Source organism: Cimex lectularius, unplaced genomic scaffold, assembly GCF_000648675.2.
Source record: "Cimex lectularius strain Harlan isolate CLEC.00 unplaced genomic scaffold, Clec_2.1 scaffold373, whole genome shotgun sequence".
Lineage (NCBI taxonomy): Eukaryota > Metazoa > Arthropoda > Insecta > Hemiptera > Cimicidae > Cimex > Cimex lectularius.
In genome coordinates this window covers 47,451-74,428 of record NW_019392898.1, presented here as the reverse complement: position 1 = coordinate 74,428, position 26,978 = coordinate 47,451, and the positions used below count along the sequence as shown (strand labels likewise).

General features: G+C 32.0%; 2 protein-coding genes and 1 long non-coding RNA gene across 4 annotated transcripts in view; 1 reads left to right on the top strand and 2 right to left on the bottom strand.

The window, feature by feature from the left end:
- The window catches only part of LOC106664194 (peroxisomal acyl-coenzyme A oxidase 3-like), an 11,319-nt gene extending 2,223 nt beyond the window's left edge, over nt 1–9,096 (bottom strand). The window contains exons 1-13 of the mRNA XM_014389654.2: nt 9,014–9,096; nt 3,171–3,315; nt 2,956–3,114; nt 2,744–2,899; nt 2,517–2,664; nt 2,284–2,455; nt 2,097–2,212; nt 1,861–2,024; nt 1,667–1,792; nt 1,488–1,608; nt 1,198–1,428; nt 976–1,130; nt 768–897 (exon numbers count right to left, since the gene is read on the bottom strand). Coding sequence (XP_014245140.1) covers nt 768–897; nt 976–1,130; nt 1,198–1,428; nt 1,488–1,608; nt 1,667–1,792; nt 1,861–2,024; nt 2,097–2,212; nt 2,284–2,455; nt 2,517–2,664; nt 2,744–2,899; nt 2,956–3,114; nt 3,171–3,305 — 1,813 coding nt within the window. The 5' untranslated portion in view covers nt 3,306–3,315; nt 9,014–9,096. The remainder of the gene's footprint in view (nt 1–767; nt 898–975; nt 1,131–1,197; nt 1,429–1,487; nt 1,609–1,666; nt 1,793–1,860; nt 2,025–2,096; nt 2,213–2,283; nt 2,456–2,516; nt 2,665–2,743; nt 2,900–2,955; nt 3,115–3,170; nt 3,316–9,013) is intronic.
- Nucleotides 8,362–15,637, top strand: LOC112127766. The gene is made up of 2 exons (XR_002910724.1): nt 8,362–9,067; nt 13,082–15,637. It is a non-coding gene; the product is annotated as an uncharacterized LOC112127766 (long non-coding RNA).
- Nucleotides 13,426–26,978, bottom strand: LOC106664197 (ribosomal protein S6 kinase beta-1-like). 2 transcript variants are annotated; one of them, XM_014389659.2, is made up of 11 exons: nt 26,534–26,978; nt 26,212–26,252; nt 19,653–19,911; nt 19,451–19,584; nt 19,317–19,379; nt 18,939–19,067; nt 18,793–18,883; nt 18,618–18,734; nt 18,418–18,549; nt 18,239–18,346; nt 13,426–16,905 (listed from the first exon to the last, which is right to left on the bottom strand). In XM_014389659.2, the coding sequence occupies exons 1-11, from the start codon at nt 26,615–26,617 to the stop codon at nt 16,678–16,680; spliced, it is 1,386 nt and encodes a 461-aa protein (XP_014245145.1). In that variant the 5' UTR covers nt 26,618–26,978; the 3' UTR covers nt 13,426–16,677. The 2 variants fall into 2 exon arrangements, with proteins under 2 accessions (XP_014245145.1, XP_014245146.1); XM_014389660.2 differs by lacking the exons at nt 26,212–26,252; nt 26,534–26,978 and adding an exon at nt 20,371–20,449.

The following is a 26,978-nucleotide window of genomic DNA, read 5'->3' as shown; positions in this document are numbered from 1 at the left end:
TTGATACTATTTTTATTCTTAAACATTTTTCAATGGCTTGTCAGGAGAGTATGACAGTGACAAGGTCATAACATTATAAGAGTTATACAGCCAGCGTGAAGTTGCCAGGAGACTGAGTGTAAAAAATCACTCTACAATATGAAGGGTTCTTCGGCCCTTCAGAGAAACAAGGATTCTCACTAGAAGGCCAGGACAGGGTCAACCAAGGTCTACAGACGTGGCAGACATAAATTCATCCATTATCAGGCTTTATAAAACCACATCATAACTGGAAATGAGATAAGAATTCCGATAAGTCGGAAATGTTTAAATTCCCTCCAGGATTGTAAGAAGAAGGGTCAATGAAAATAATCTCAGGGTCCAGCACATGGGGTCTTATCACAGTTCAGAAAATGGCCAGGCTTCCATTCGCATGGGACATGTGAATTTGACATTGGAAGATTGGGGACGAGTTCTCTTTACAGATTAGGTTAGAGCTGACCTCAACTCTAAATATGGGCGTAATTTTCATATGGAGACTCTCAGGAGAAAGGTATTTACAAGACATAATCAAAGAACATGTAGTGGTCATTTGCCCCCTCACCTCATGCATTGTGACTATCTGAATGAGGTTGGATTTTTTTTTAAACATTTCTTTTAAATTTACAATCAAACCTATTTTTGGCATGCAAAATATGAATAAATCTGAATTCATTAAAATTTAATAGTGGTGTGTTAATTTTGTCCATCAGTATATTTAAGTTTTAATAAGTTAAATGAAGACAGACCTTGATATAACACTGGAATATGGCTGTAGAGTGCCCAAAGGCCGTAAAGGACGCCGAGTTTATTCAAAACAGGCTGAAGTTGAGGTGCACAAGAGTCAACTTTGGTTTTGAAATGGATGATTACATTAAACTGTAAGAATCATATAAAGTTAATAATAAATTGAGAAAAATGGATTTAAAAAAAAAAAATTAAAAAAATGGTTTATACTTCTCCAAAGGCAAGAGAAAGCGTCCTTGCTTTAAAAACCTGAGATAAATTTCTGACTTCAAATCGGTCTGTTGTGAATTTTTTAAGTGCTGATATTTTCTCGTGTGTTGTCTTGGTCAACCAACAAATCAACCATTCGTAAGTCTCTATAATAACTATCAACAAAAACAATAATCAAGTGCATGTCTAAAGAAAATATACTCAGTTTACATCAATATTCACATTTTATGGTCATGAAATCTTGTTCTTTATAATCTGCTAGTGTTTTACGCAAGACAGAATCAATATTTTTCAAAAAGGAAATATTTGACAAAGGGAAGATGGAAAAGTCTGCTTCTGAGTCAGTGAATATTCTCAACATCCAATTGCTTGTTTGCTGCAGAAGGACAGTGTTGTCTCCTTCAAATGTCACTCTAGGATCATGGTTGTTTCTTAAATCGCCCAAACCAGAGGCTTAAAAGGAAAATATAGATTTAAATTTATTCATTTGAACACACCAATCAAAAAGGTACCTTTGTGGTAACCATGTCCTCCACAAGCTTCTCGACATTCCTGAATCGCTGTTTGACTAGTCCAAGTGATCAGAGCTTTGGAACAACAGACAATCGCATGGAGACCACTAGCCATTTGTGACTAAAAACAAAATTTAATTTTTTTTTCAATGTTAACTTTTGAAATTTATTTCACTTACCGCTTGTTTAACATCCATAACCCCCTCTCGGGATTTAGCGACAAAATTAATATAAACATCGCTAAATTCTTGAGTGAACCATTTAATCGCAATGCTTGCTGCCAAATAAGGAAATAACCTCCATTGCTAAAATGGAATTTTAATTTTTACAATACTGTATTTAAAAATAAAATGGATGGGAAAATTGTGCATACGTGTGTTTGGTATTCAATAATGGGTAACTCGATTCCACTAGAATCGCTGAACTGAACTCTTTGAGCAGCATATCTAATCGCAATGACTATGGCTTTCACAAGGGTATTGCTCGACTCATGAATTATGCCTATTCTTCCGGCTGATAAACTTTCTAATGCTGCACCTGCACAACAAAATCCCATTGAAAATAAAAATAAAAATAATAATAATAATAAAAATATCAAGAGACGTTTACCTAAAAGTCGTTGAGGATCAGTGTAAGCAGTTTCATAATCTCCATCATCATTGATATCTCCTATCCGATTTAACAGATTCTCACGAGGAATTCTATAATTATGGAACATTATATATCTGAAACATAAGAGGAAATTTATTATCTCTGTCTACTTCAAATTAAGCCAAAATTTAAAGTCAGGACAAACCCATTATCAATTCCATTGAGGCCAGCTTTTTCCCCAATGTCACCTACAGTTATATTTTTATAAGGTTTCCTTGTGTCTGGATCTCTAACGGGAACTACAAAACCATGCAGGCCGTGACAAACGCCATTGGATATTAACTGAGCAAACAGTAGTGCATGAGTACATTGCAAGCCTGAAATTGTTAAATTAAATAAATTAAAGGCATATGTTTTGACTGCACAATGAAGATATACCTAAATTTCCAATCCAGCATTTAGCAGCACCAATACCAGGTGTGTTTAGGACAAACTCTTTTGTATTTTTATCATAAGTGGCAGTAGTTTTCAACCTTTTTGTATCACTCCCATGTTCGACTTCGGTGATGCATAAGCAACTCAAAATCTTAAAGAAAAAAAAAAAAAAAGCTCAAATTCAAATATTGCAACAGAAAAATATTACAAATACAAAACATTTACATTACCTTTCCTCTCCAAACATCTTTGTAGAACTTAATATGTCTCTCTGTACCAAGACTGACAAGTGTATTGGAAAATAAAGATATCCCCAAGGCAAATTTTATGGACAAGTTGCAATTCATCATTTCAGTCGCTTCATTGACCAACATCAAAAATTTTGTCTGAAGAAGTAAACTACATTATACAAAAAAAAATTGAATAAATATCGAGTACAAACCCTTTCAGCATATTCCATGTTATCGACATTGTCAAACAATCCTGAAAAGAGGAGTTTGTCTAACTGTTGTGCAGTAACCTTTTTTGCTTCATGTATTGATACAGGTTCCGTCATAGGATGGAAAATTGGATCAGACAATAAGTACAACCAGACTCGATTCTGAAAATAAACATTATTGTAATTGTCCATCTTTATGTTTTGAATAAAAGACATACCTTTATTAAAAGTCTTTGATGATTTTCGATTGCATATTTCATATCTTCCAAATTAAAAGACGCCTTCCGTCTGTAATAATTTAAGTGGCCAGGTTGTTCATCCTGAACGGAAGTATCCATTGTGGCCAATTTCATTGGTGACAGACTAAAAAAAATGAAATAAAAAATTAAGTAAGAAACTGATGTGTTTCAATTGGGGGCTTTAACAATTTAATCAGTCAGACAAAAGACACCTGACTTAAAAGACATTTCCCCCAATCTTAATGATGCGTTTTTAGCCAATGAGTAATAACGGTAAAAATATTTGTCTAGTCAGAATAAAAGGGCATTGTTTAAACAAGGTGCATTCAATCTTATCAGTTTTCATATCATTTTATAATAGTTAAATATAAAATAGTTTTAAGAAGTGAAAGTTGTGTAAATCTACAATTTTATTTTTAAATTTATGATTAATTAAAAAATCAAGAGATTCACTGAAATTCTTATGCTAAATCACATACTTACACACATATGTACGCATGCACACATGAAACAAAATATATCTGCTATATATGCAAATACATATACATGGATATGTAGATTTTTTAAGCCACATTTAGAAAGTGCAGTTTATTTTTATGTGATATTTTCGCATCTTTTGTCCCGTAGTCATGTAACAATCTTTGTTTTTAAATTGTATTATTGCTCTTAATTGATAAATTAGTAGTATTATTAATAAAATATTATATTATTATTATTAAAAGCCCTTGAAAAGTTGGTAGACAACAAATTATGAATGACAGTGTTGATAGACAAATCACTCTATTCACTGTCAACATGCATACAAAGCAGAACGATCAACCAAAACCTTTCTATACCAGTTAACCAATGACCTGAGGGAAATACTAGAAGCAAAGGAAATAGCAAATCTGCATATTCTTCAAAATTGAAGGATCCTTTGATAATGTATATCATGCATTTATGAAAGTCTCCCTAGAAAAAAACACGTAGAAACACATCTGGATGGATTGGAGAAATGTTAAAAACCAGAATAGATGAGACAAACATAGAGAAAGGCAACAAGTTTGCACAACAAAAAGATGTCTACTAGGAGGGATACTATCACTTCTCCTATGAGCCTAACGGTTGATGAAATGCTTGAATCTCTGGGCCGCAGAGGGATAAGTTACAGGGCTATGCTGTTAGGGATGGTCAATTAGGTCATTGACTGTCGCTGGTACTATTTCACTTCCTTTTTTTTTCTGTTTTTTCCTCCTCATTGCGTAATTTGCAAATGGGATCATTGTTGAATATGTCCATTCATTCTCTCATGTACATGTTTTCTCAGATGCCAGTGACTGATTAATAGTCCTATCAATCCTCAGAATCTGGTCTTCTCCAATTGCAGTAGTGTGTTTGCGAGTCTTGGTGAGGGTTTTTTTTTTAGCCTAAGTTTACAGTGTCTAGCACCCCTAAAGTTTATCCACTTCTCTCATCTTTTTTTTTTAATCCATTTTTTTTTTTTGGCGTTATGAACTATGCATATTAGCCATGTGACAATTGGTTTATGTGTGTTCAAATTTGGGGGGGTTATTGTGAAAAAAGGGCCAGAGGCGACGGTGGGAATCGAACCCACGACCACGGCGTGAGAGTCTCTCATGCTAACCACTCGGCTACCGCGGTCCCGCTTAAATCCATTCTGTGATGGAGGATTCTATATTTATTTTTGTTATCCAAAGCATAGGTTCAGGGCCTCTATATGGTCTTGCAGATCATCCTCTGGCCAGTGCGTATGCTTTTTCGTTATCCTAAATTCCTTTGTGTCCTAGCACCCATCAGGTTGTTGTTTCCCCAGGTTTTGGAATTTTGGATGCATTCACTGACTAGTTTGATATAATTTTTTCGTGATAATGGTTCTAACATCATACTAACCTCCCATTGAGAAGAGAAGTTGATTCTACAAGTTGCCTGATGTGAAATCAGCCATGAGAGTCTTCACAGAGCAGTCAACTAGTTGAGTCAACTACCAGCAACTTAGTTAAATCAATCAAACCACTTTGCCTGAATGAGATCTTATACATCCCATTCACTCCAGAACTGTGACGGAATTCTCAATATGTCTTTTATGGAATTGGAATAATGATAGTAGCAAATGATCTACATCAATTATTTTGAAATAGAGAAAAGCTTATTTTGCATAATTTAAGGAAAATAATATAGCTTAAAACTAGGGGCTTAACAAGTTAAACTATAATAAAATAATATTAGAAACAGCGAGGTCTGTGGGGTGATGAACCAACTTTATAGTCTCCTAGTGTTTAACTAATCTAACCAGGTTTGTGTGCCAGGCATGTTTATTATTGCATGCCATGAGAACGTGAATTAAAATGTTCAAACAACAGATTCTTAAATTGAAGTGAGTGAAGACTAGTATACTTATTCTCGCTGGTATTATTTGATAAAACATGATCCAACTAAAGGTTCTTGTAGTGATGTTTGAAACTGCTGCTCAATCACCCCTCTTTCTGCCGATTCTCCCTGAATTTGATCTTTCAGACACATTTCAGCATTTCACCATGGGAACACATGAAATAAGTTCAATTTACAGATTCTTAAATCACCAGTGTCTAATAAAAGATCTCTTAGTAGTTTTCAGCTTATCTTCTGTTCTGAAAATAACTGCTTGAGGGTTCAGTGCCCTAGGATCTGTGTCCCCTTGCTTAATGGGCACAGCTTATTCATACTATTGTGTATACTAGATTAGGCATTCTTGTTTGATTTGATTTAACAATTAATAGCCATCATTCATTTTTGCTGTACTTTTTGTTTGATCCAGTTTATCCATTATTGTACCAAAACGCATCTTTTATGAACAATTGGTCAATCAAATTGTGAATAATAGAATTGTGATAAAACCTTGTCGGCCAAATATTCTTGGAGTGTACAATGAAGAATATTGAATAGTGTCAAATTAAAATGAAATATTTTAATAATTCTAGTTTTAAATATATTATTACAAAAACAGCTATCTCTTGATTAGACGTACATCAAATTAGTAAGAATTTAATCTAATGCGTACATATTGCTTATTTCAAACTATAAATAAAAGACAATAACTAGTAAAAAACTGGGTGATCACCGATGAGGCTATGAATGCAAAAACAAAATTGTTTTCGGATATCAAAGAAAGTCGAAAGCACGACATCTGAAAACAATTTTTTAACTTCATGGCCTCATTCCTGATTTACTATTTATCATCATGGCAAGTACATTGATGTTAAAATTAATGCACTACCCATAAATTGTAATGTATTTAGGTTTATTCATATTTTGCATACGAAAAATAGGTTTGATTGTAATACAGAAAAAAATTGAGTAAAGAACAAAATGAATAAATAAAATAAAAATAAAATACAAAAACAAATAAAAATGTAAAAACCTTTTTGTCCCCTTTAATATTGAGAATTTCCACCTCTAGCAATCATTGGAAAAGATTTCTGATAAAATACTGAGGAATTCTTTCCCATTCATCAAGAACATTTTTTAGTTCTTCTTTGTTTTTTTAAAGTAAGTTTTTGAAGTTTCCAACTCTTCAAGTGTTTTGGATCTGGGTTTCGTCATCATAGTAGTCGATTAAGTTGGTCCCAAATGTATTCGATTGGGTTCAAATATGGGTTTTGAGCTGGTCACAAGTACTCAATGGCAAATTATACTATATGTTCTCGATTGTCTTGTTGAAGTGTGAGATCTTCCTTGTTCACCAATTCAGTGTGGGCGTCCAAGGAATACCAACCAAAAACATCAAGAAACACTGGAATGCCACCTAAGGAACCATACAGCATGGGTGTACCTTTCTCCTGAGCGTACCCCCATCTGAAAATTTAAGGCCAACTCTCACCTCGTCTGTAAAGAGGACTCGTCTTCAATCTTCTAAATGTCCAATTCACATGTACCTGCATGAATTGAAGCTTAGCCATTCTGAGCTGCGGTAAAAAGAGGTCCTAGAGCCGGGTGCCCGACCCTGAGGTTATAGGTAGAAAATAGGTTTCAGCAAGTCATCCACAATACGTAATTCATGGGGCCTGGCATTAGCAAGAATCTCTCACTGTCTTCTTGCAAGAACCTCTAAGAAGTTAAGATCTTCCTCACACAGCAACCAATTCAGTGCGGGTGTTTAAGAATAAGAATAATAATTATTTTTTCGTAAGGTTGGTTGAGATGAAAAAGTTAGTGTCACAAGCGGGATTTAAATCCATGACCTTCGGCTCAATACACTGCTGCTCTAACCAATTACCAAATGGATCAAAGTCACAATAGCTCAAGTGGTTAGTTGAACCAAAGGTCGTGGGTTCGAATCCCGCTCGTGCCAAATTTTTTGTCTCAACCAAAACCTTAGATAAAAAAAATAATTTAAATAAGTCTTAAATTGGTCAATTAGACCACTGAACATAAATAGATTAATATTTAATAAGGAAAGAAGTTTCACTTCACTAACAGCTCCTCATGGCCACTATTAAGTCGCTGAGAATCGAATCCAGATTACACGACATTTGAAAATGGCAAAAAGAGGGAAAATTCGAAAGGTTGTAGGTTGAGATGGAGAGTTGGTGTCCGAGAGGATCGAAGGTATAATAGCTCAAGTGGTAGAGCAGCGATGTAAGGTTGTGGGTTCAAATGCCACTCGTGACAATAAATTTTTCATCTCAACCAAAACTTTAGATAAAAAGAATAATTAAATGAAATAAGTAATTTGGTAAATTAGACCACTAATGGATTAATATTTAATAAGAATAATATTCAATTAAATCAACGAAGGAAAAAAATTACTGAATAGAAATTATGAATGGTGGAGTGAATATGTTGTTCAATGTTTTTAAAAAGAAAGATTACTGAAAGCTATCTTTAGGCCTAGCAGAATGGAAGTGCATCTACTTTTTGAGCAAATTAGATTAATCAGTGCAAAAGTAAATGAAGTAAACAAAATATTATTTATGGTTTATTTTGACTTCAATAGCTCCTAATTACCTGTAAGTAATGTAGAAGTGGATTTAATGTTAAAATAAATAAATTGAGTAGTGCGTTAAATTTGTCCGTTAAATTTTTTGATCGTGTCCATCCTGATTTTGTGGAACTCCATAATAAGATGATAGGTAGGAAATAAATTGACTTTTCCACAATAGGATTTCTAGTATAAAAAAGACAATTTATTTCCTACCCATCATGTATTAACATAAGAGTCTTGAATCTTGGCACTGAAATTTGAAAAGCCGCTAATCTTAAGCGCTATTTACGATGTGAATCATCCTTGATTACATATTTTCATCCAATTGAACAGTGAATGCGAGAGGGAACGTTTGTTTACATTTCTCACTGCACCTTCACTTTGGATGAATCATCGATTGAAGGAACGATTCTTTCATCAAAAGTTAGCAGGGGGGTCAACTTCTTTCATCGTTCACTTTCTAACTCTGAATTGAAGACGAATGGCAGTTTACATTTGCCACTTTAGATCTTCAAAAGGGACAAATGTAAACGAGCCTTACGTCCATATCAAACGACTGGAAGAACGGGCTAAGCCGGTGAGATAATAGGAGGAGAAAGCATGTGGAGTTCGGACTGTCCGAAACACCACAGACAAAAAAAAATAATCTGTATTGATTTCCCGTTTCCAATTCGTGGACGTGATAAGCACGACTGTAAACAAACAATAATGTTTTTCGATCAAAAACATAATAAAATGAAATATTGAAAAGGTTACCGCCTACGGGTAGGTTGCAGAAGATTTTTTTCGATTTTCAAATAAAAATATGTTTTCTGCTGGAGAGTTGAACAAAAATCAAATCAAGTGTTAAAAAAATACTCACATCCTTGACTGGTGTGGAAGAGCAAAGGCGCGGGGAAGCCGGTATTCCGCCGAGGTAAACACAAAACCCGTCCTTTCCCCTGTTAGGTGCCGATGACTTCAAAATGAAATCTTACTTTTTAAAATTAGAAATTCTAAAATCGGAATTTGGAGTTTATTTTGCGATATCGGACTTTTTCCGGTTTTAAAACCGGAACTGTGACATTTTAGGAGGGAAACGGCCTGGGTGTCGTCTCCTGTTCCACAGCGGCCGGCTGACTACGGTGTACGCCCCTCGCGGTCTGCCGCTTGGTAAAAAAGCTTCGCTTGGGAAACGAGGCACAATCGATACACAAAAAACACTTCTGAGGAAGTCCAAACAGACCTTTCCAAATTCAATCCTTGGAATTTTAGAGGTTTCGGATTAGAAATGTACCACTCCTCCACAACGGCCCAACCCTCAAAAGTAATCATTTTGGGAACGGAAATGGGGGAAAGGGACCTCCCTCAACGATAAACGAACACTGATTCATATCATGAACATTTGTCACATTTTTGGACAATTATACCATACAATTTCACTTTTAACGTTTCATCCCACTAGAAGAAATTAAAAAAAAAAGAAAAAATATATTCTTATCTTACAGGACCGAACCCTTCAAAAACCAACCCCTCATGTGGAATTTATTACTTAAAAAAGGAAAATTCAACAAATGAAATATTTTTCTTTAAAAAAAAACCTTAAATGTTTCTCAAATATGGCCGAAGTTTCAGTTCCTTAAAATCTATAAAAGGAAAATGCTTTACTAGTTTTTTGAATTATGGATATTGGAATGTCATTTTTTATTTTATTTTTATTTTATATACAGCCAAAGCTTATTAAAAAAATATAATAAAATATACATACGCATAATATACATATATACAAAAGAAAGAAAGAAAAAATAGATGGCCATGTGACACAGACACATACTTGCTACTGTTAAAAAAAAAACCTGAATTCGAACCTCGGACCTTTACCTTACAGTGATGAGCACCGTGTCAGCACCTGCGGCCCTCCGATGCCCCCAATAGTCATTTTTATCTTTTAATTTAAATAAATAAGTTGAAATGTACTAGGATACAGAAATAGATTTTTATTTTAGTATAATTTTGGTTTTATACCTAGTTATGTAATGAAATATTAATTAATTAATTAAATTATTTATTTATAAGGGTATATATTCCCAGTTACAAGTTCGATAAGACTTTAAACTATACATGAGTAATATTGACTAATTGAAACATAAATAATAATATACACATAACAATAATTAAAAATATGGACAAATTAAACATAACAAACACAAATAAAATATTGTACATATTGTGTCATAATACACCTGTGTAAAAATATAAAGGAAGTGAGAAAGAATGATAAAAATTTAATTAAACAACATAAATACATAAACAAATATAAAGTAAGAGAAGGAATGATAAAAATTTAATGAAAACAATAAAAATATATAAACAAATAAAACAATTGCCATGATCAATATTTTTTTTAATACATTAGAGTTCGTGGTCTGATTGACCAATAATTTTTTTTTTTCAATAAATTAATCTGTTTGTAAGGTATTGGTTGGGATAAAAAAAGTCAGTGTCATGAGCAGGATTCGAACCCACGACCTTCGGCTAAATATTGACTTCGATCCACTCGAACACCAACTGCCCATCTCAACTCACCTTTCGAATTTTCCCTCCTTTTTGTGATCATGAGTTCGAATCCTGCTCGTGAAACTGACTTTTTTATTTCAACCAATACCTTACATAAAGATTTTTTTAAATGTTTAAATTGACTTAAGGAAAGGTAAAAAGTGTCACAATGTAAAGGAAGTTTATTACTCATTTCCTTGAGTCAAGGTATTGGACTAAATTTTAAATAATTTGTGTTACAATTAGATTTTGAAAATAATATTTTTTGCCTGGCTTACACTGTGGAATGGAAATTTAGCAAGTTAATTAATTGTGGACAGTCGATTATAATTTGTAAGAAAATATCAGGCCATTGTTTTGTCATCTCACATTAAGTGGTTGCAATTCTACAGATTTCATAATAAATTTGTACGAAGTATCCAGGTATGTTCTAATAATTTTAAACTGAAGAGTGCAAATAAATCATCGCTGTACATTTTCTATTGGATTTCTTAATATTTTCTGATGTGGACCAAACAACTGAACAGTATTCTAAAATGGGTCAGACCATAGCCTTAAACATTATAGACATTTTTTCTGGATCCTTAATTTTTTTGTAGTACTATGTAAGAAACATAAAATTTGATTTGCCTTATTAATTATTAAGGTATAATGCAAGTTAAATGTGAGGTTGCTAGAGTAGGTGATTCCAAAATCTTTAATGGTATCTGTCTGCCCAATTGGATGCCTTGTATGGCGTAATTGCAAAAGACAAGACTATAACTAACAGCCTCATTTATATTTAGTTCCATGTCTTTGTGTGAACACCACTCAACAAGATTATTTACAGATTTTTGCAGAAACTCAGCAACATGAATGGAAGTTATATCAGTATAGACATTCAAGTCATCAGCAAAGAGGGGAAATTAACTAAGTAAAAACAAGGAGTAATATCATTAATAAACACTTTGAAAGGGAATGGGCCAAGTAATGACCCCTGAGGTACATCAGATGAGACTACTACTTACTTTTTTTTTAAGAAGTTACTAAATTTTGTCGGGGACCGCGGTAGCCGAGTGGTTCGAGAGACTCTCACGCCGCGGTCGTGGGTTCGATTCCCACCGTCGCCTCTGGCCCTTTTTTCACAATATCCCCCCCAAATTTGAACACACAAATATGAATTGTCACATGGCTAATATGCATAGTTCATAAAGCCAAAAAAAAAAAAAAAAAAAAAAATTATTTTCCACCTCGTAAAGTACCTGATAGTCCTCTCTGCTGCCCTGCTCAATCGGTTTACTATTGCACTCACCCTCCATGATGTGTAGAGCGCAATGTCATCAGCGAACAGGGCCAGTTCAATGCCAGGGGTTTTGGGCACATGATTAATGTAAATGAGGAACAGAGTAGGTCCCAGAACAGAGCCTTGTGGTACTCCAGCAGCCACATTACCAACCCGTGATTGTATGCCTTGAATTGTTATTGGGTTGTCCGGAAAATAATGCAGGATTTTGGTATTAAACAAAAAAAAAGAAACTAGTTACTTTAAAGCAATGTTCTTTAATCAAAATAATTNAATGAGTAATCCTGTAAACGTAAACAGAATATTTTATATAGATTTTTTTTAATGAAAACTTAAAATCCTGCATTATTTTCCGGACAACCCAATATTACAAACTTTCATCGGTTGATAAGTCTTGATAAGTCAAATCATCTTGATATACCATATCAAATGCTTTGTTGATGTCAAGGAACAAGGCACCTATGTTTTTTAAGGTTGAAGTTCCAAGATATGTGGTCAAACACTGACTGATTAAGATTTATTGAACAACAATAAAAGCAAATTTACAGCTCTTTAATAGTAAAGGTGGAATGTTTTCAAGTCCTCTAGTTTCAGGTTTCTAGTCTAGTTTTTACAGATGTCCCAAAACTTCTTCACCAGTGTGTGTAGAGAAGATAGGATTATGGATATTAAAGATATTGTATTGTCTCCAGGTATTCTTATAGAATTTAGAATAGACTCTACTAAAGTAATCGGCAAATACATCCACTATTTGCCTTTTATCATTATTCAGAAAATCATTAACATTCAAAGAGTCTACTGTATGATTAGCATTATTAACAGTGTTTACTTAATTCCAAAAGTCCCTTACATTAGCTAAATTTCTAATAGAAGATTGAACATGGTTAATATAATCTTAAAAGCAGAGTTTTGATCATTTTTTTACATTCAGCTCGCAGTGCTGAAAACTCAGTGTAGCGAGTGAGATGTGTCCTCTTGTATTCACGATGAGCTGCAACTTTTCTTCTAGTAAAGTAGATGAGATCTTTCGTGTACCATCTCGGAAACATTGAAGGATATATTTTCTTGCTTGGAGTATATTTATAAATAAGAGTTTGAATTATTTCATTACAGGTACCATATGCAGGGTCTACATCAGATAAGTTTATGAAAGGTACCAATCAACAGCAATTATTTGTTGACAAATGTTCTCAAAATCACATGGTAAAATCGTAGACAGTTCGACTATCAGTCTTATGAGTTACTTCAAAGTCAAATATTGAAATCAACTTTTTATATTTTAATGAATTTATTATCTAATATGTAAATGGTACTGTGTTCACGATGATCAGAAAAAATTGTGATGATTTTATCATCTATGTGCCAAAGTGTGCAATTTCATTTTAATAAATTAGACGTTTTCAGATATTAACAGCTGTACTCATATGGGTATCGTAGATTAAAAAAAAACTTTCAAGTTCAAAAAGGCATTAAAACAACCAATTTATTTAGATACAAGACTTTGATTGTAATTAATTATAAATGTGTATACCGTTTGCATCAGTTGATTAATTAAATGCGATTATCGCTGTTGAATATAGTATGATCGCAACGATATTATATACATATGAACAAAAACAATAAAATTAGATTGCATGGATCAGTGTGGCATTTTAACCATCAGTTTTGGCAAAATGATGATAAATCTTTTTAGCTTTGATTCTTGTAAATTACTAATTATAAAATTAAAAGAAAACCATTTAATGTCTTGAGATTGACAAAGAATGATTAAAATTGAGTATCATTCTTTCTTGAAAATTAGGAAATATTTTCATTAAAAAAAATCTTTTAATAAAATATAGTACTAACAAAATCTAGCCTGAAACAACACGAAAATCTCAATCTAAAGAAATTTGTAAAATTCCTGACAATCTGTGTAAATATAGTTGTTTGGTATCAGACTTCGATGATGAATAATAAAAAACTGGGACATCCAGGATGAGGCCTTGTTTTCGGCCTCCCTCAGTATTCTATTTTACCCTAACCATTACATATATAAAACTTTATAACTGTTTAACAAACTTTTTTGAAAACCTATTTTAAAAACTTTTGATTAACTCAATTAATTAGTCATTCTTTTTATCTAAGGTCTTGATCGAGATGAAAAAGGTTTGGGTCACAAGCAGTTTTCGAACTCACTACCATCAGCTACTTGAAAACCTATTTTAAAAATTTTAGATTAACCTGGAAATGTGGTTGTCAGGCCCCCAGAGGTAACCTATCACAACAATGATGCCAATGGTTCACAAAATGTCCTGTAATGACTTTCTTTGGCTTTATCGAAATTGATCACAGCATATGACACAACTAACAATATAACTAATAGTTGAATGCTCCCAATTCTTCTGACAAAATATCAGAGTTAATCAAGTTTTAAAATAGGTTTTCAAGTAAGTTTGTTAAACAGTTATAAAGTTTTATATATGTAATATTTAATCTTTTGATTAAATCGAGTCCTGAGAAAGGTCTCAAAGATGGCCGAAAGCTCGACATCCATAAACAATTTTTTTATTTACCTTTATGTCCTCATCCTTGATTTCCCAGTTTTTTAAAATCTATGTAAAATTAAACTACAAAATTGTAATCACAAAATTAATTATTTTTTGTTTTATATATATATTATTTACAATGTACATCAAATATAAGTGCATAATCTCTCTTTTTTGTTCGTAATTAATTATTCCATATTAATTAACCCATATTTATTAACAAATGTATTGAAATGTTATGTATAATAATTATGCAATTGAAAAACAATTCGAAAGAGTACCATTTTGAAACACCAAGCTTACAAAATAACAAAATAAAATATAAGTTTTATTCTCAAAAAGCATAGAGCACATCATGCATGACAAGCTTAATAAGAAAAGAAAATTGTTAAGAAAAACAAAGGTACTGCATAATTCCCAATTGATCAATCACTTGAGGCCACACATAATTAAAAATTACGACTAGGCAACAAAATTAATGTTTAATTTATAATAACCTATATCGTAATCCTTGTTTACTTATCCTTATAAAATGGTATATTCACAAAGATAATTTATTTAAAAAATATTTTATAGGTAATATCCATTGAAATCTTTTTATTACACTTGTTTTTTCTTCGATAGTTTTTTTATTAATATAAAAATCCAAACCTTTTACTAATAATAAATGACAGATAACAGTATCAATAATGGAATATAAAGAATTTTTCAAGCTGACCTTATTCAAACTAGAAGCGAGTTTATCTCACAATATGTTACATCTGGCAGTATTTTTCAATTTGGCTATTCTTAAAAAAAGCTATTTACCATAATATGACAAACAAAATTGGAATTGAAAATTTATCAGTGAAGTTTGATTTCATTTTAAAACTTTTAAATCGTTAAAAATAGATATTATGAAAATCATGCATGATATTGTTTAGTAATTTTACATGGTTGTGTAACATAAATTGCAAAAATTAATTGAATTTAAATTTTATATAATTTAAAAATATTATTTATTTATATAACAATTTTATGAAAACGATTTAAACCTTAGAAATCAAACTCCTCCGGAAACATCTCCATAACTACTAGTCATTACATAAGTTGGAAGGTTCAATTAAATAAGTTTAATGATCTGTATGAAAAAAAAAAAAAACTAGAACAGGGAAGGGGGTTGTTTTCATTATAATTATTATTAGTGTCAGAAGTCATATTGTCGTTTTAACGTATTGTCATTAACATTATTCAATAGGAAAAACTTATGTAATGACTGAACAAAAACTCTACTTCCAAGTGAAACAATTTCCAAATTTAAAACCCCCTAAAATTAAGATAACAGTAAAAGTTATCTTTCAAACGAGGAGGGGGAACAAAAACACTATACATTTTACCTGATATAAAATCTTTGTGTATATATATATATTTAATTTTTTTATTTTAACCCCTTAATACAAATCTATATAATGAAGGCCACCACTCTTGATAAAAGAATTGTTGAACTGTTTATATGAATTATCATATATCCTAGAACTTTTAAAGTCGAGATGCATCTTTTAAAAATACACATGACTATATTATCATAAACCAAGGCAGATGCAGAGAAAATGAACTAGTTAATTGATAACTTATGTTTAACATGTATAAAAACTTTACAGAAGAGCATCACAAATTTGTATGTGTTCAAAGATCAGAAAAAAAAAAAACATTTCTTACTAACAATGACTTATGTTTTTTCCTTTTTGGAAGACATGTGAATCACTGTTTCATTTAAATGTAGCAAAAATTGTGCATTGGTTTTGTGACTGTACAAATAGTTACCATAGACTTATCTTAAAAAGCTAGACACCCCTTAAAAATAAAAAATAAAAGAAGTAAAAGAAAAGTAAATTTAAAAAACTATTCTAAATTCCGGTAACAATGATCCTATTCCGAACACTTTATGGTAAATTTGTGGTGCCCATGGACAAATTGTTTAAATAATGCTAAACTACTACTTAAACTCGGAGGACATCTATAAAACTTGTATTTCAAGTTTTTATAGATTTCTTGGTGTTATCAGGCTGTTTTTCATCAAATATAACTGAATTCATTTTATAAAGGATTCGTTGAAGAATTTTTTTTTAAACAGGTCAACCACGGGCGGCCAAATAACAGATCTGCATCTGCCATATGTAAATTATTCAACTTTTAACAAGGCTAATGAATTTCTAGGTGATTTGGTGTATGGGACACAACCTCCATCATGTCGTCATGAATTGGTGGTGGTTGCCTCGAGGCAAATGGGTTTCTCATCGGTGCTATGGGGATTTGGTGGATCAAATGATGGTGTTGTTGATGTGAAGCCTTTCTTGGTGACCTTGCCTTAACAATTCGTGGAGGCCGGTTCATTTCCTCAAGAACGGAAGGTGCAACATATGTAAAACCCTGTTTAAAATTAGAAGTGCTGATTACTAGAACTAATTTAAAATATCAAGTTGTATAAATAAATTTAAAAAAAAAGATCATTAATTTCAGATTCAGGCATAATAACATACACTGTTGTATTACACATATTTTATAGCAAATTGGCTGTTTACAAGGTTATAAAAGTAATGACAATAATCTACATAAAGCGGCTTAGTTTTAAAACTGAAATTATACCAGTAGTGTAAATAGAGCCATTTTTGCTGTAAATCTGTAAAGTAGTGTAAATGAATGTTAATCCTGAATCGGGCACATAGCGGTGTACTGCAAGTCCTTTTTTATTGTATTTTTAGGTTGAATTTTTGTTCAAATTGTACCAAAACGGTTAATATTTGTTCTCCACGTTTTTAAATAGCTGTTAGTTAATTAGCAAGTGCCTTTTTTTTTTTAAAATTAATTCATGTAGAAAATATCAACACTGGTTATACTTTTCAGTAAAGATGACACATTATAAATAAGCCACTGTCTTGCCCTTAAAACTTGAGCAAAAAATACTGTCGACTCCAAAGAATTTTTTTTTTAATTTAGTTTATAATAGGCCCACCGCCAAATCAAATATTATAAAATCTCTATCAGGTCCCACCAGAGTTACGCAGTATTTAGGTACCGAGTTGGATTTATTTCCCATTTTTTTCACTAAAAAGATGACTGATGATGTAGTGCTTTAAATTAACAACTACATTGATGTCAATAAAGCAAAAGTGTGTGAATAAAGAGATTCAAAACCTACAAAGAAAAATGAAATAAAGGCTGTTTTTTGTGCACTGCTTTCCTGGAAATAAAAAAGGAAACAAAACAAACATGAATGAAATGTGGAAAACTCCTCCTCAGAAAAAGGGAAAAGATTCCTAAAAAAAAAATTTGATAATTATTTTTAGTTATAAAAGATTTTTATTTCCGATGATATAACATGTTTTGATGACAAATCAATAGGAATTGAGAAATTTGTCATTTATTTAAATATGTAATTACTTAACAAATCCTAATTACTGTTTCTGCTCATATTTTTTTAGAATGTTAGTTATTTATTTTTTCTTAACACACCATTTTTATGTCATATTTTAAATGCTAATGCATTTTGGGCCATGTCCCTGGTCCCTCTTCAGAGCTCACTGTTTAGCTAAATGGAACTTATTTTTACCACCAAATTAAGTTAAAATTATTAAATAAAATTTAACTTATATTTTGCATTCTAATTGTTCCTATGATGGTGTCATAAAGCGGAACCGAGTACCACACGCACCCACCTCTGAAATTTTTATATATTATATGTAGGTGATTAAAAAAAAGTTACCTGAAAGACAAGATTCGCACTCTCGCTTAGCGTGGAATCTTCAGGTGAATCGATTGGTGTTTGTTTTGTGAACTTTGTATCAAATTGTGAAACATCGTCCTCACCAGTCTGTAAATGTTCATTTCGCTTTGTAAAAAACAGCTTTTAAAAAATTGTCAATTTAAAATAATTAAATATACCAAAGACGGTTTGAAAGGTGGGTCGAGTTTTCTACTGAGGACATCGGTCCAATTTATCTGTTTGAAGAATGAATGGATTTTTATCAGATAGGCATCTGACGGATCTGCACCAAACCTGAGCATAACTTGCCTCTGTGAAAAAACAACAATACAGTCATTACTATTATTTTTTTTAAACAGTAAAAATCTTATGATAATACCTTCAGTAGCTTTCTGATGAGATCTTTTGCATCAGGCGACAGATAAGGTGGGAGTACAAGTTTCCCACGTAAGATCTTTTCTATAGTTCTCTTCCTATTCTCAGCTGTGAATGGAGGCTGTTAAGAAATTGGTCATTAATTTTTTGCCATATTCAAACAAAAATAAATGACATACAGCGCCAGTGAGCATGTCGTACATTAAGGCTCCAAGGGACCACCAGTCGACTGCCTTACCATGACCACTTCTCATTAAAATTTCTGGAGCCCTGAATGGAAAACATCATGAAAACTATGCATATTTATTTATTTAGAAAAACTCACATATATTCGATAGTTCCGCAAAAAGTATGTGTCATTATTCCTTCCCGAATGTGCTCTTTACATAACCCAAAATCAGTCAACTTGACATGACCTTGAGCATCTAACAATATGTTCTCTGGCTTTAAGTCCCTAAAAATATGCAATATTTTATATAAATATCCAAACTAGAACTGAGAAAAGTCGAACTGAATGTCTTTTTTTATAATTAATTAAATCAGAAAAAATATTTGGAAGAATTTTGTTTACTTCATAACTCCCATTAGCTACTGTTTATGGTCACTAATGAATCACCAATTATATCAGATTTCTATTTGGATTAAGTTAACTTTAATGTAAACTGAACGAAGATATGATTTTCTCTTTTAAAATCTTGAATACCTGTAAATAATTCCTTGTCGGTGCAGATGCTCCAGAGCTAATATAATTTCTGATAGATAAAAACTAAAAAAAATATGAATTACAAAAAAATATGTATTGTTAAAATATGTTTGACCTATCATTAAAAAACTTACCAAGCAGTGTCTTCTAAAAATATCCCTTCCCTTTCCAAATGCATGAAAAGTTCTCCACCACTGAGATACTCAAGAATGAGATAGAGCTTTCCACCAGTTTGAAAAGCGTATATTAAATCAACAATGAATGGGTGCTAAAAGAAAAATTAAACCTCTAAATTATTAAAATGCACAAAAAAACAACAACAAACAGTTAAAATACCTTAACGGCCTCGAGGATGTTCCTCTCAGCTTTAGTATGTGCCGTGTCCTTCTGGTTTCTCACGATGGAAGCCTTTTTGAGGACTTTCATGGCAAAGATCATCCCGGCATCTTGCCCGGTGATTTTCCTCACCTGGAACACCTTCCCATATCCACCCTTACCGAGAACTTTCCTCAACTCAAAATCCTGAGGTCCCGTTTTCTCCTGGCCAGGGTTTACTGTCTGCTCTGATAACTGGACAGTCTCAACATCATCAGAGCTGCAATAATATTAATATAAAAAATATATTATTATAATATATAATTATTATTAAGATGACAGTAAACTTTGTGCTTTTAACTATTAAGCTTAACTAAGCAAGCAGATTATTATTCAGAAATTGTGAGATGTGGTCTGGTGTGATGTAGGTTTCAGAAAAACATTTTCTTTATCATGCCAATGTTTCGATCTTTATTGAGATCATCTTCAGGGCTCAAAGTGAGAGACTCTCAACACGACACGCAAGGATGGCACAATTACACAGAAGACAAACACTTGACCAGACCGCATCTCACAATTTCTGAATAATTATCGATTAACCGTCACTAATCACCACACATAAATACGCAGATATTTTTTTAAGGAAAAAATATCATTCCAATGATCTTAGTCTCCCTAGTTGCCATGCAGATGACAACAAAATGAAATATTCATGCCCATAACAAGATTATATGTTTACAGTATAAAGTAGGTCATATCCAGGATCTGGCAAACAATGGTTAGTGCGAATGTTTACAAACTCGGGTCAGAATGAAAACAATTTTTATTTAGCTGATATAAAATCTATTGCCTTCAACTATTAAATCTTATCTCTGCTTCCAGCTGGTACCAATTATCCATAATAGAGGAGAACAAATCACAAAATTGAAGAATTGTTCAACAGCTATCCAAAATAAATATTGTTGATTAACATTTACTCAAAGAAAACATCAAAGGAATTTAAATAATTATAATTGTGAAACCTTTTGGCGACTCTAAGATATTTTTAATTAAAAAAAAAAAAAAAAAAAAAAATATTACGTTCATAATCATATGATGTAATATTATTATTGTAGAATTGCATAATTCACACTGATGTGTACTATGTTAAGAAATTCCTGTCTTACAGGAGAATTAAGCATAAAAATCCATAGCCAGTATTTGAATCACTTAGCAATATGTACTAGCTAAATTCAAATATTGAAAGAAAATTACAAAGTAAGAGTGAAAATAATTTTAAAAAGATTTGTTTTAATATTAAAAGCTGCATTTATGATTCTGTGCCTGGTGTTCAATTTAAAAATTAAACCACAAGGTTACATCATAAGATAACAAATTATGCATACACTCTGAATGAGCGATTTAAAAATGTGAAAAATTTGTACTCAGGCATTTTTAATATCAAATAATAATTCTGTTATCTATAAAATAAATCAGATAAATCTCATAAGAAATTCCAATGCCATGTTTATCTTGATAATTTTCTAAACAAAATCATGAATGGCTTTTACAATACTATCTTTGCAGAAAATGTTATCTTATTTAGCAACAATACACTTGCTTTAAAGTATTGCAAACAAGGAAAGGCTGAGTAAAGAAACTACTCTCACTTCGTATTCGGTCAGAGATTTATTCTGCAAATGAAAATGATCAATTTGCATATTTCAATGTCACCAGAATTACACAAATTAAAATGGTTTCATTCAATTTACATTTTACATTTAATGACCCATTACAACAACAAAGTAATGAAAGCTGCATATATACTTGCTTTATAAGTAATAAATTGTGGAAGCAAAAAAATAAAACGAATCTGAATTCTTTGTAAATTATAAATATATGTGTTGAATCAATACTTAAAAACTGTTGTAAAACTTGGACAATTCTGTATTATCCAGTGCAATAAACATACAGCATTAGCCCAGCAATAATACAGCAGCAAACAATCATGTAACACATTATAATTCTTTATATTTTATAATGCATTATAAAAAAAAAAAAAATACAAAATACAGTATAAATAATTTATTTATACATCATTTGTACGTACAATGTAATAGTTGTCTGTTCAGTTATACATCTTCAATATGTGTATATTCATCGGACACAGACTTAAATTAAATTTTTTCTCACTATTTGTAATGAAATAGTAAATAATGGTTCTAATCACAGATTTGGTGTTTACAGTGATAGGGATTTTTGAGCATTAAAAACCTTCATCATTAGATTGAAGGAGATACAAACACTTCTATCGATTTGAATGTAAGAGTGATCCTGCCGATTCACCGCCAACCCAACATTTCAATGAAAAGCTGTTTTTTGACTTTTACACACCCCACCTTCATTATTTCTATTCACTTAAATCAATGTTAATTTGTACCTGACCACGCAAAAAGTCGTTTTATCAAATTGTTATGTACAATAACTTTTCAATCAGTTTTTGCTTGCTTAACAAAAGATATGTTTTTTAATTTTCAGTACAAAACTTGAAAAATAAGAAAATCTTGTTTTTATTTTTATATTTTTATAAACACGTTAAAACAAAATACAATGATGAAACAAGGAACTACAATTAAATTATAAATAGATTTGGCATTAACCTGCCGAAGAAAATCAATCCTTTCTAATCCTGTCGTTTGTAAATAAATTAATCGTTAAGAAAGGAATTATCTTTTATGGCTGTCCATTAAGAAACTATTACCATGATTATATTTAAAAGTAATGCCATTCTAATGTAATTTTTTTTTTTAAATAATGGTTTTGAATGTTGCAAAATTTTTTTCTTCTTAAATTTAAACTACAGTGTAAATTGTAATGTGCTGCTCATCACATCTTGAGTAAATTACTATTTAACACTGATGTACTGCAAACAAGGAAAACAATTCCTGGACACAGGAGGGTTTAATGTACCCAAGGGGTCAGAACTACACCAATGGGCACATTAAACATAAAAAAGTTTAAATCGATTTCATCTGATGCACACTAGACTGACCTCCCTATATTAAAAAAATTTTGTGTATTCTAACAATCCCCTATTTGGATTTTAATTATATTCAATGCCATCCACCATCGTTAGAAAACAAAAATCATGGTATGTATATTAAAAAATAATTTGTATTTTATCATTGAAGATATATTTATTTAGAAATCGTGAGATGCGGTCTAGCGTAATGTAGGTTTCAGAAAAACATTTTCTTTATCGTGCCAACGTTTCAATCTTTATTGAGATCATCTTCAGGGCTCAAAGTGTTTGTCTTCTGTGTAATTGTGCCATTCTTGTGTGTCGTGTCGAGAGTGCCAGAGGGCTTCTAAATAAATATCGATTAACGGTCGCTAATCACCACACATTGAAGATATATTTTATCAGTCTTGTAATTTTTCTTTATATCTCTTAATAAACTTTTTTATATTTCACACGGTAATTGATAATTATTTGTACAATACAACAAACTATCTGTGAATTTTTTTCAGCTTGTCTGTACCAAAGATAATTAATTTATGTTGCATATGCTTTTCATCCAATTTTTTACAGTATTCTACTATTTAAAATAATGAATAAGTACATGTTAAAATCAGGCCAAACCAGTTTCCTTTTAATATTGATTAAAAAACTTCTTGAGTTTATATCAAATAGCATGTACCAGCTGACAAATAAATACATTATATTTAATCAATTAAATGCTATATAAAACAAAGCAACTCCATCAAAGAAAAAAGAAGATTTTTCAAAAGAACTTCACAAGATATTTGACAATGTTTTTAAATGCATTTCACGATGAATTGCTGTAAAATAAGCAGTAGTGAACATACAAGAAATTCCTCAATTTATGGAAAAATCTCACATGTATCAAAAATCCATGTAACCCACCGAAAGATGTGTACTGGACAAGTTTAGATCAACAACAAGTATTGTTTTCATAATAAAAACATAATTAATTTTCCTTTGCTCATCTCCCATCTTTTCGATTTACCAAAGCATGTTGAATGTGTTTTTGGCCTTTAGCCATCTTCATCTGTCGGTCTGGCAATAATACATATTATTACTAATATTCAACTTAAAAAAAAAATTATATTTACACCAAGAAAAACGTAAAATAAAACAAGATAAACAACAATAAACATATCTTTTGCTTAAATTCCATGATACTGGCTNTTCTGCGGCTAGCCACTGCCTCTCCTAGATATTATAGATTGACAGACCTACATGAGCGAACTAACATGAAATGGGTAGAGGAGGAAATTTACGATGCGGTTTGCAAATTCTTTAAGCGTATGAGTGTCTCCTCAAATCCTATTTGCAGATCCATAGGTGCATATCCAACAAATGAAAACTGGAAATATAAGAGGATCAAACACAATGTACCTGTCTTATATACTTTACATAGTTATCAAATTTATAGTAATAAGACTATTTATAAACCTATTTATGTATTTAATAATTTATTTATTTATTCACTTCTCATCTACACGTTGTATATGCATTTATTTAATTTATATATAGATTTCATCCCTTTGCTTGTGGTTTTTTTGTTAACATAATTTTTTTTCCCCACAAACTAACATGGAATTACTTGTACTGATTTGTATTTATAAAAAAAAAAAGACCTGTAAATAGTAGGAAGTCATAGAGAAATGTCACTTTCCCTACATTCAAAAATTAATGTATATATTATTGTGCACATGTACAAATAAAAATTTATTCTATTCTATTCAGAAAAACATTTTCTTTATCGTGCCAACGTTTCGATCTTTATTGAGATCATCTTCAGGGTCTGGGATTTACAAACCCCTATTATTTTATTACTATTATTATATGTGGAGATTAGTGTCTGTTAATCGATAATTATTCAGATAACGTGAAATATCATGATATCTGAATAACTATTATTATAATTTATCATTTATAGCCATCCTGGTTTTTTAAAAGTTTTTACTAATTTGTTTAATTACAACTATACAAATATATAATTAAACTAGGGTAAATTACAGTTTCCCCTGACCTTATCATTGAAGGATATTTGATGTAACTATAAACTTAATTTTATTACTAACTTATTTTTTTGCTGTTTTTTAAAAATATTCTTTTTAGTGTAGGTTCTTGAACTGTGTACAGCCATGTCTTTGAGAGAATTCTATTTTATCAACAAAACTTTTGTTGACACTTTTATATATTTTATACACCTGTTTAATGTTGTTACTTTTTATCAGGTGGACATCCTAACATGTCTTATGTAAACATCATCTTTAAATAAACAGAACCGTCAGTTTTGGCAATTCTTAACTACCAGTAATACAAGCAATAACACTAGTGTGAATGTGTAGTGTGAGAGGGGTCATGGTATATCGACTCATTGAGTTCACACCCACTCTAATTGAGTGAACGGTATGTACTTTTGAAGAAAATATAAGAATGAATGAGAGTCTAACTTCTAATCTAAAACTGCATGTATTGGGAGCTAAATAACTGTTGGCAACTTCTGGCACCTAACTTCATACCTGGACTACCAACACCCGAAGAAGGTGATTCTCACGGCTTGCACAAGAAGTTGTAAGCTAAACATAAAATAGTTTCCTTCCACTGATTCGACCAACACCTGCTGGATATTTTGATATAACTGTAATTATAATCTTAAAGAAATAAACAAAAATGTCAGGTTTAAATGTTTAGTTTTATTCACCTAAATAATTAATTTCCAGTATTAAACTAATTGACTCCACAATAGATGAAAAATTCGTTTTCTAATTTAATTTATTTTCATCATCTTCAGTTTCTTTTAAAAAATTCTTATAAAAGAAATAATTCATAAATTATAAATACACAATAAATACAATTTTGTGTAGATATTTTAACATACACAGTTGTAAATGATGTAGAGTTGATAGTAGGTATTGGTCTGCGAGTTGGTAACTCATGCTGAACCGGCATCGGGTCTGTCCAGCAACTCTTCATTTGTGTGGTTCAGTGGTTCCTCATTGAAGATGGCACAATGCCAAAATGTGTTTAAGTAGTTCAACAAACCCAAAAGTGAAGACAGACCCAATGACACTTCAACATAATGACGTACCCAAAAAACAACTCAGGTTTGACAATTTTCAACTTATCCAATGCAATATAAAGCAGCACCATACAGTTTCTTAGATTTGCACTTTTTTCTGTAATGAAGTGATATTTATTATTAAAATTTCAAGGTAATTTGCTAAACTATTATTTTATAAAAAGCAACTTTTGGTTTTTTTATTGTGTATTTAGGTTTTTTTTTAAATCGGTCTGTTAGTCGAAGGGAGACGGCCAGAATTATCCGCGATGCGGATAGACGAACCGTCTCGGCGATCGGCCCGTTTTAACAGGTACTTTCTCTTTTTGTTTCCCACCGAGAAAGCTTGCGATTCCGCTGGCGATTCCTTATCCGCTCGGGGGGGCCGTTCTTCCGCGTGAATCATCCGCCGAAATAACAACAGTGACGAATTAACGGACGAGTCACGCGGATTTTCCGCACGACGTTTTAAAAAAGGAAAACAAAATTATTGAAAAATTACTCACTCGATAATCGCATTCACGTTCGGATCCTGGTCATAGTCGCCCTGGAAAAAAAACAGCAATCAAAGGTCTGCCTATTTGTTTGTTTCTGAGTTGAATTTTTATCGGCATGAATAAGAACTCGATCCCGACAGTCTTTGAAATCACTACAATATGTTTCAAGAAGTGTATACTTTTTTTATAAGATCTGTCTTTGTTATCGCGACTGATTATCACATCAAAATCATAAGACGTTTCGAAAAGTTTTTTTGTTTAAACTCCATCTTCGTGATTTTCACATAATCCTGCAAAGAAACGGTGAAAAACGGTCAATATGTAAAAATACCTCTTCGACTTCTATTGTGTCATCATCGGAGTCTTCCTTCTTCACGTCTGCATCGTGCAATTCAATATCGAAAACCCCTGCCATTTTATTTTCCGTCTTCGGCGAGGAACAACAAAGTTGAAATCACATTTAAAAAAAAGGTTCCGGTTCTCTCGTGGCAGACGCGGTTCCTCGGATGTCGGAAAAAGGCGAGAAGCGATATAATCCACGATCCTCGGGCGTTCGCAGCTTTCTAAAAAATACTCTTTCGCAGTTGACAACAACAACGAACGAATTCTATGGAAAGACTGGAATGAAGTATGAACTGCGATCGGGTAACCTGACTCTTGATCGGGGTCCGCGATTCGAGCGCCCTGCGCGGTAGCCGTCTTCAAAGTTCGAACCCCGTCTCTCAGCCGCCAGCGGCTCAACCTCATTCCGAGCGTTCAAAATCAAAATCAAAAGC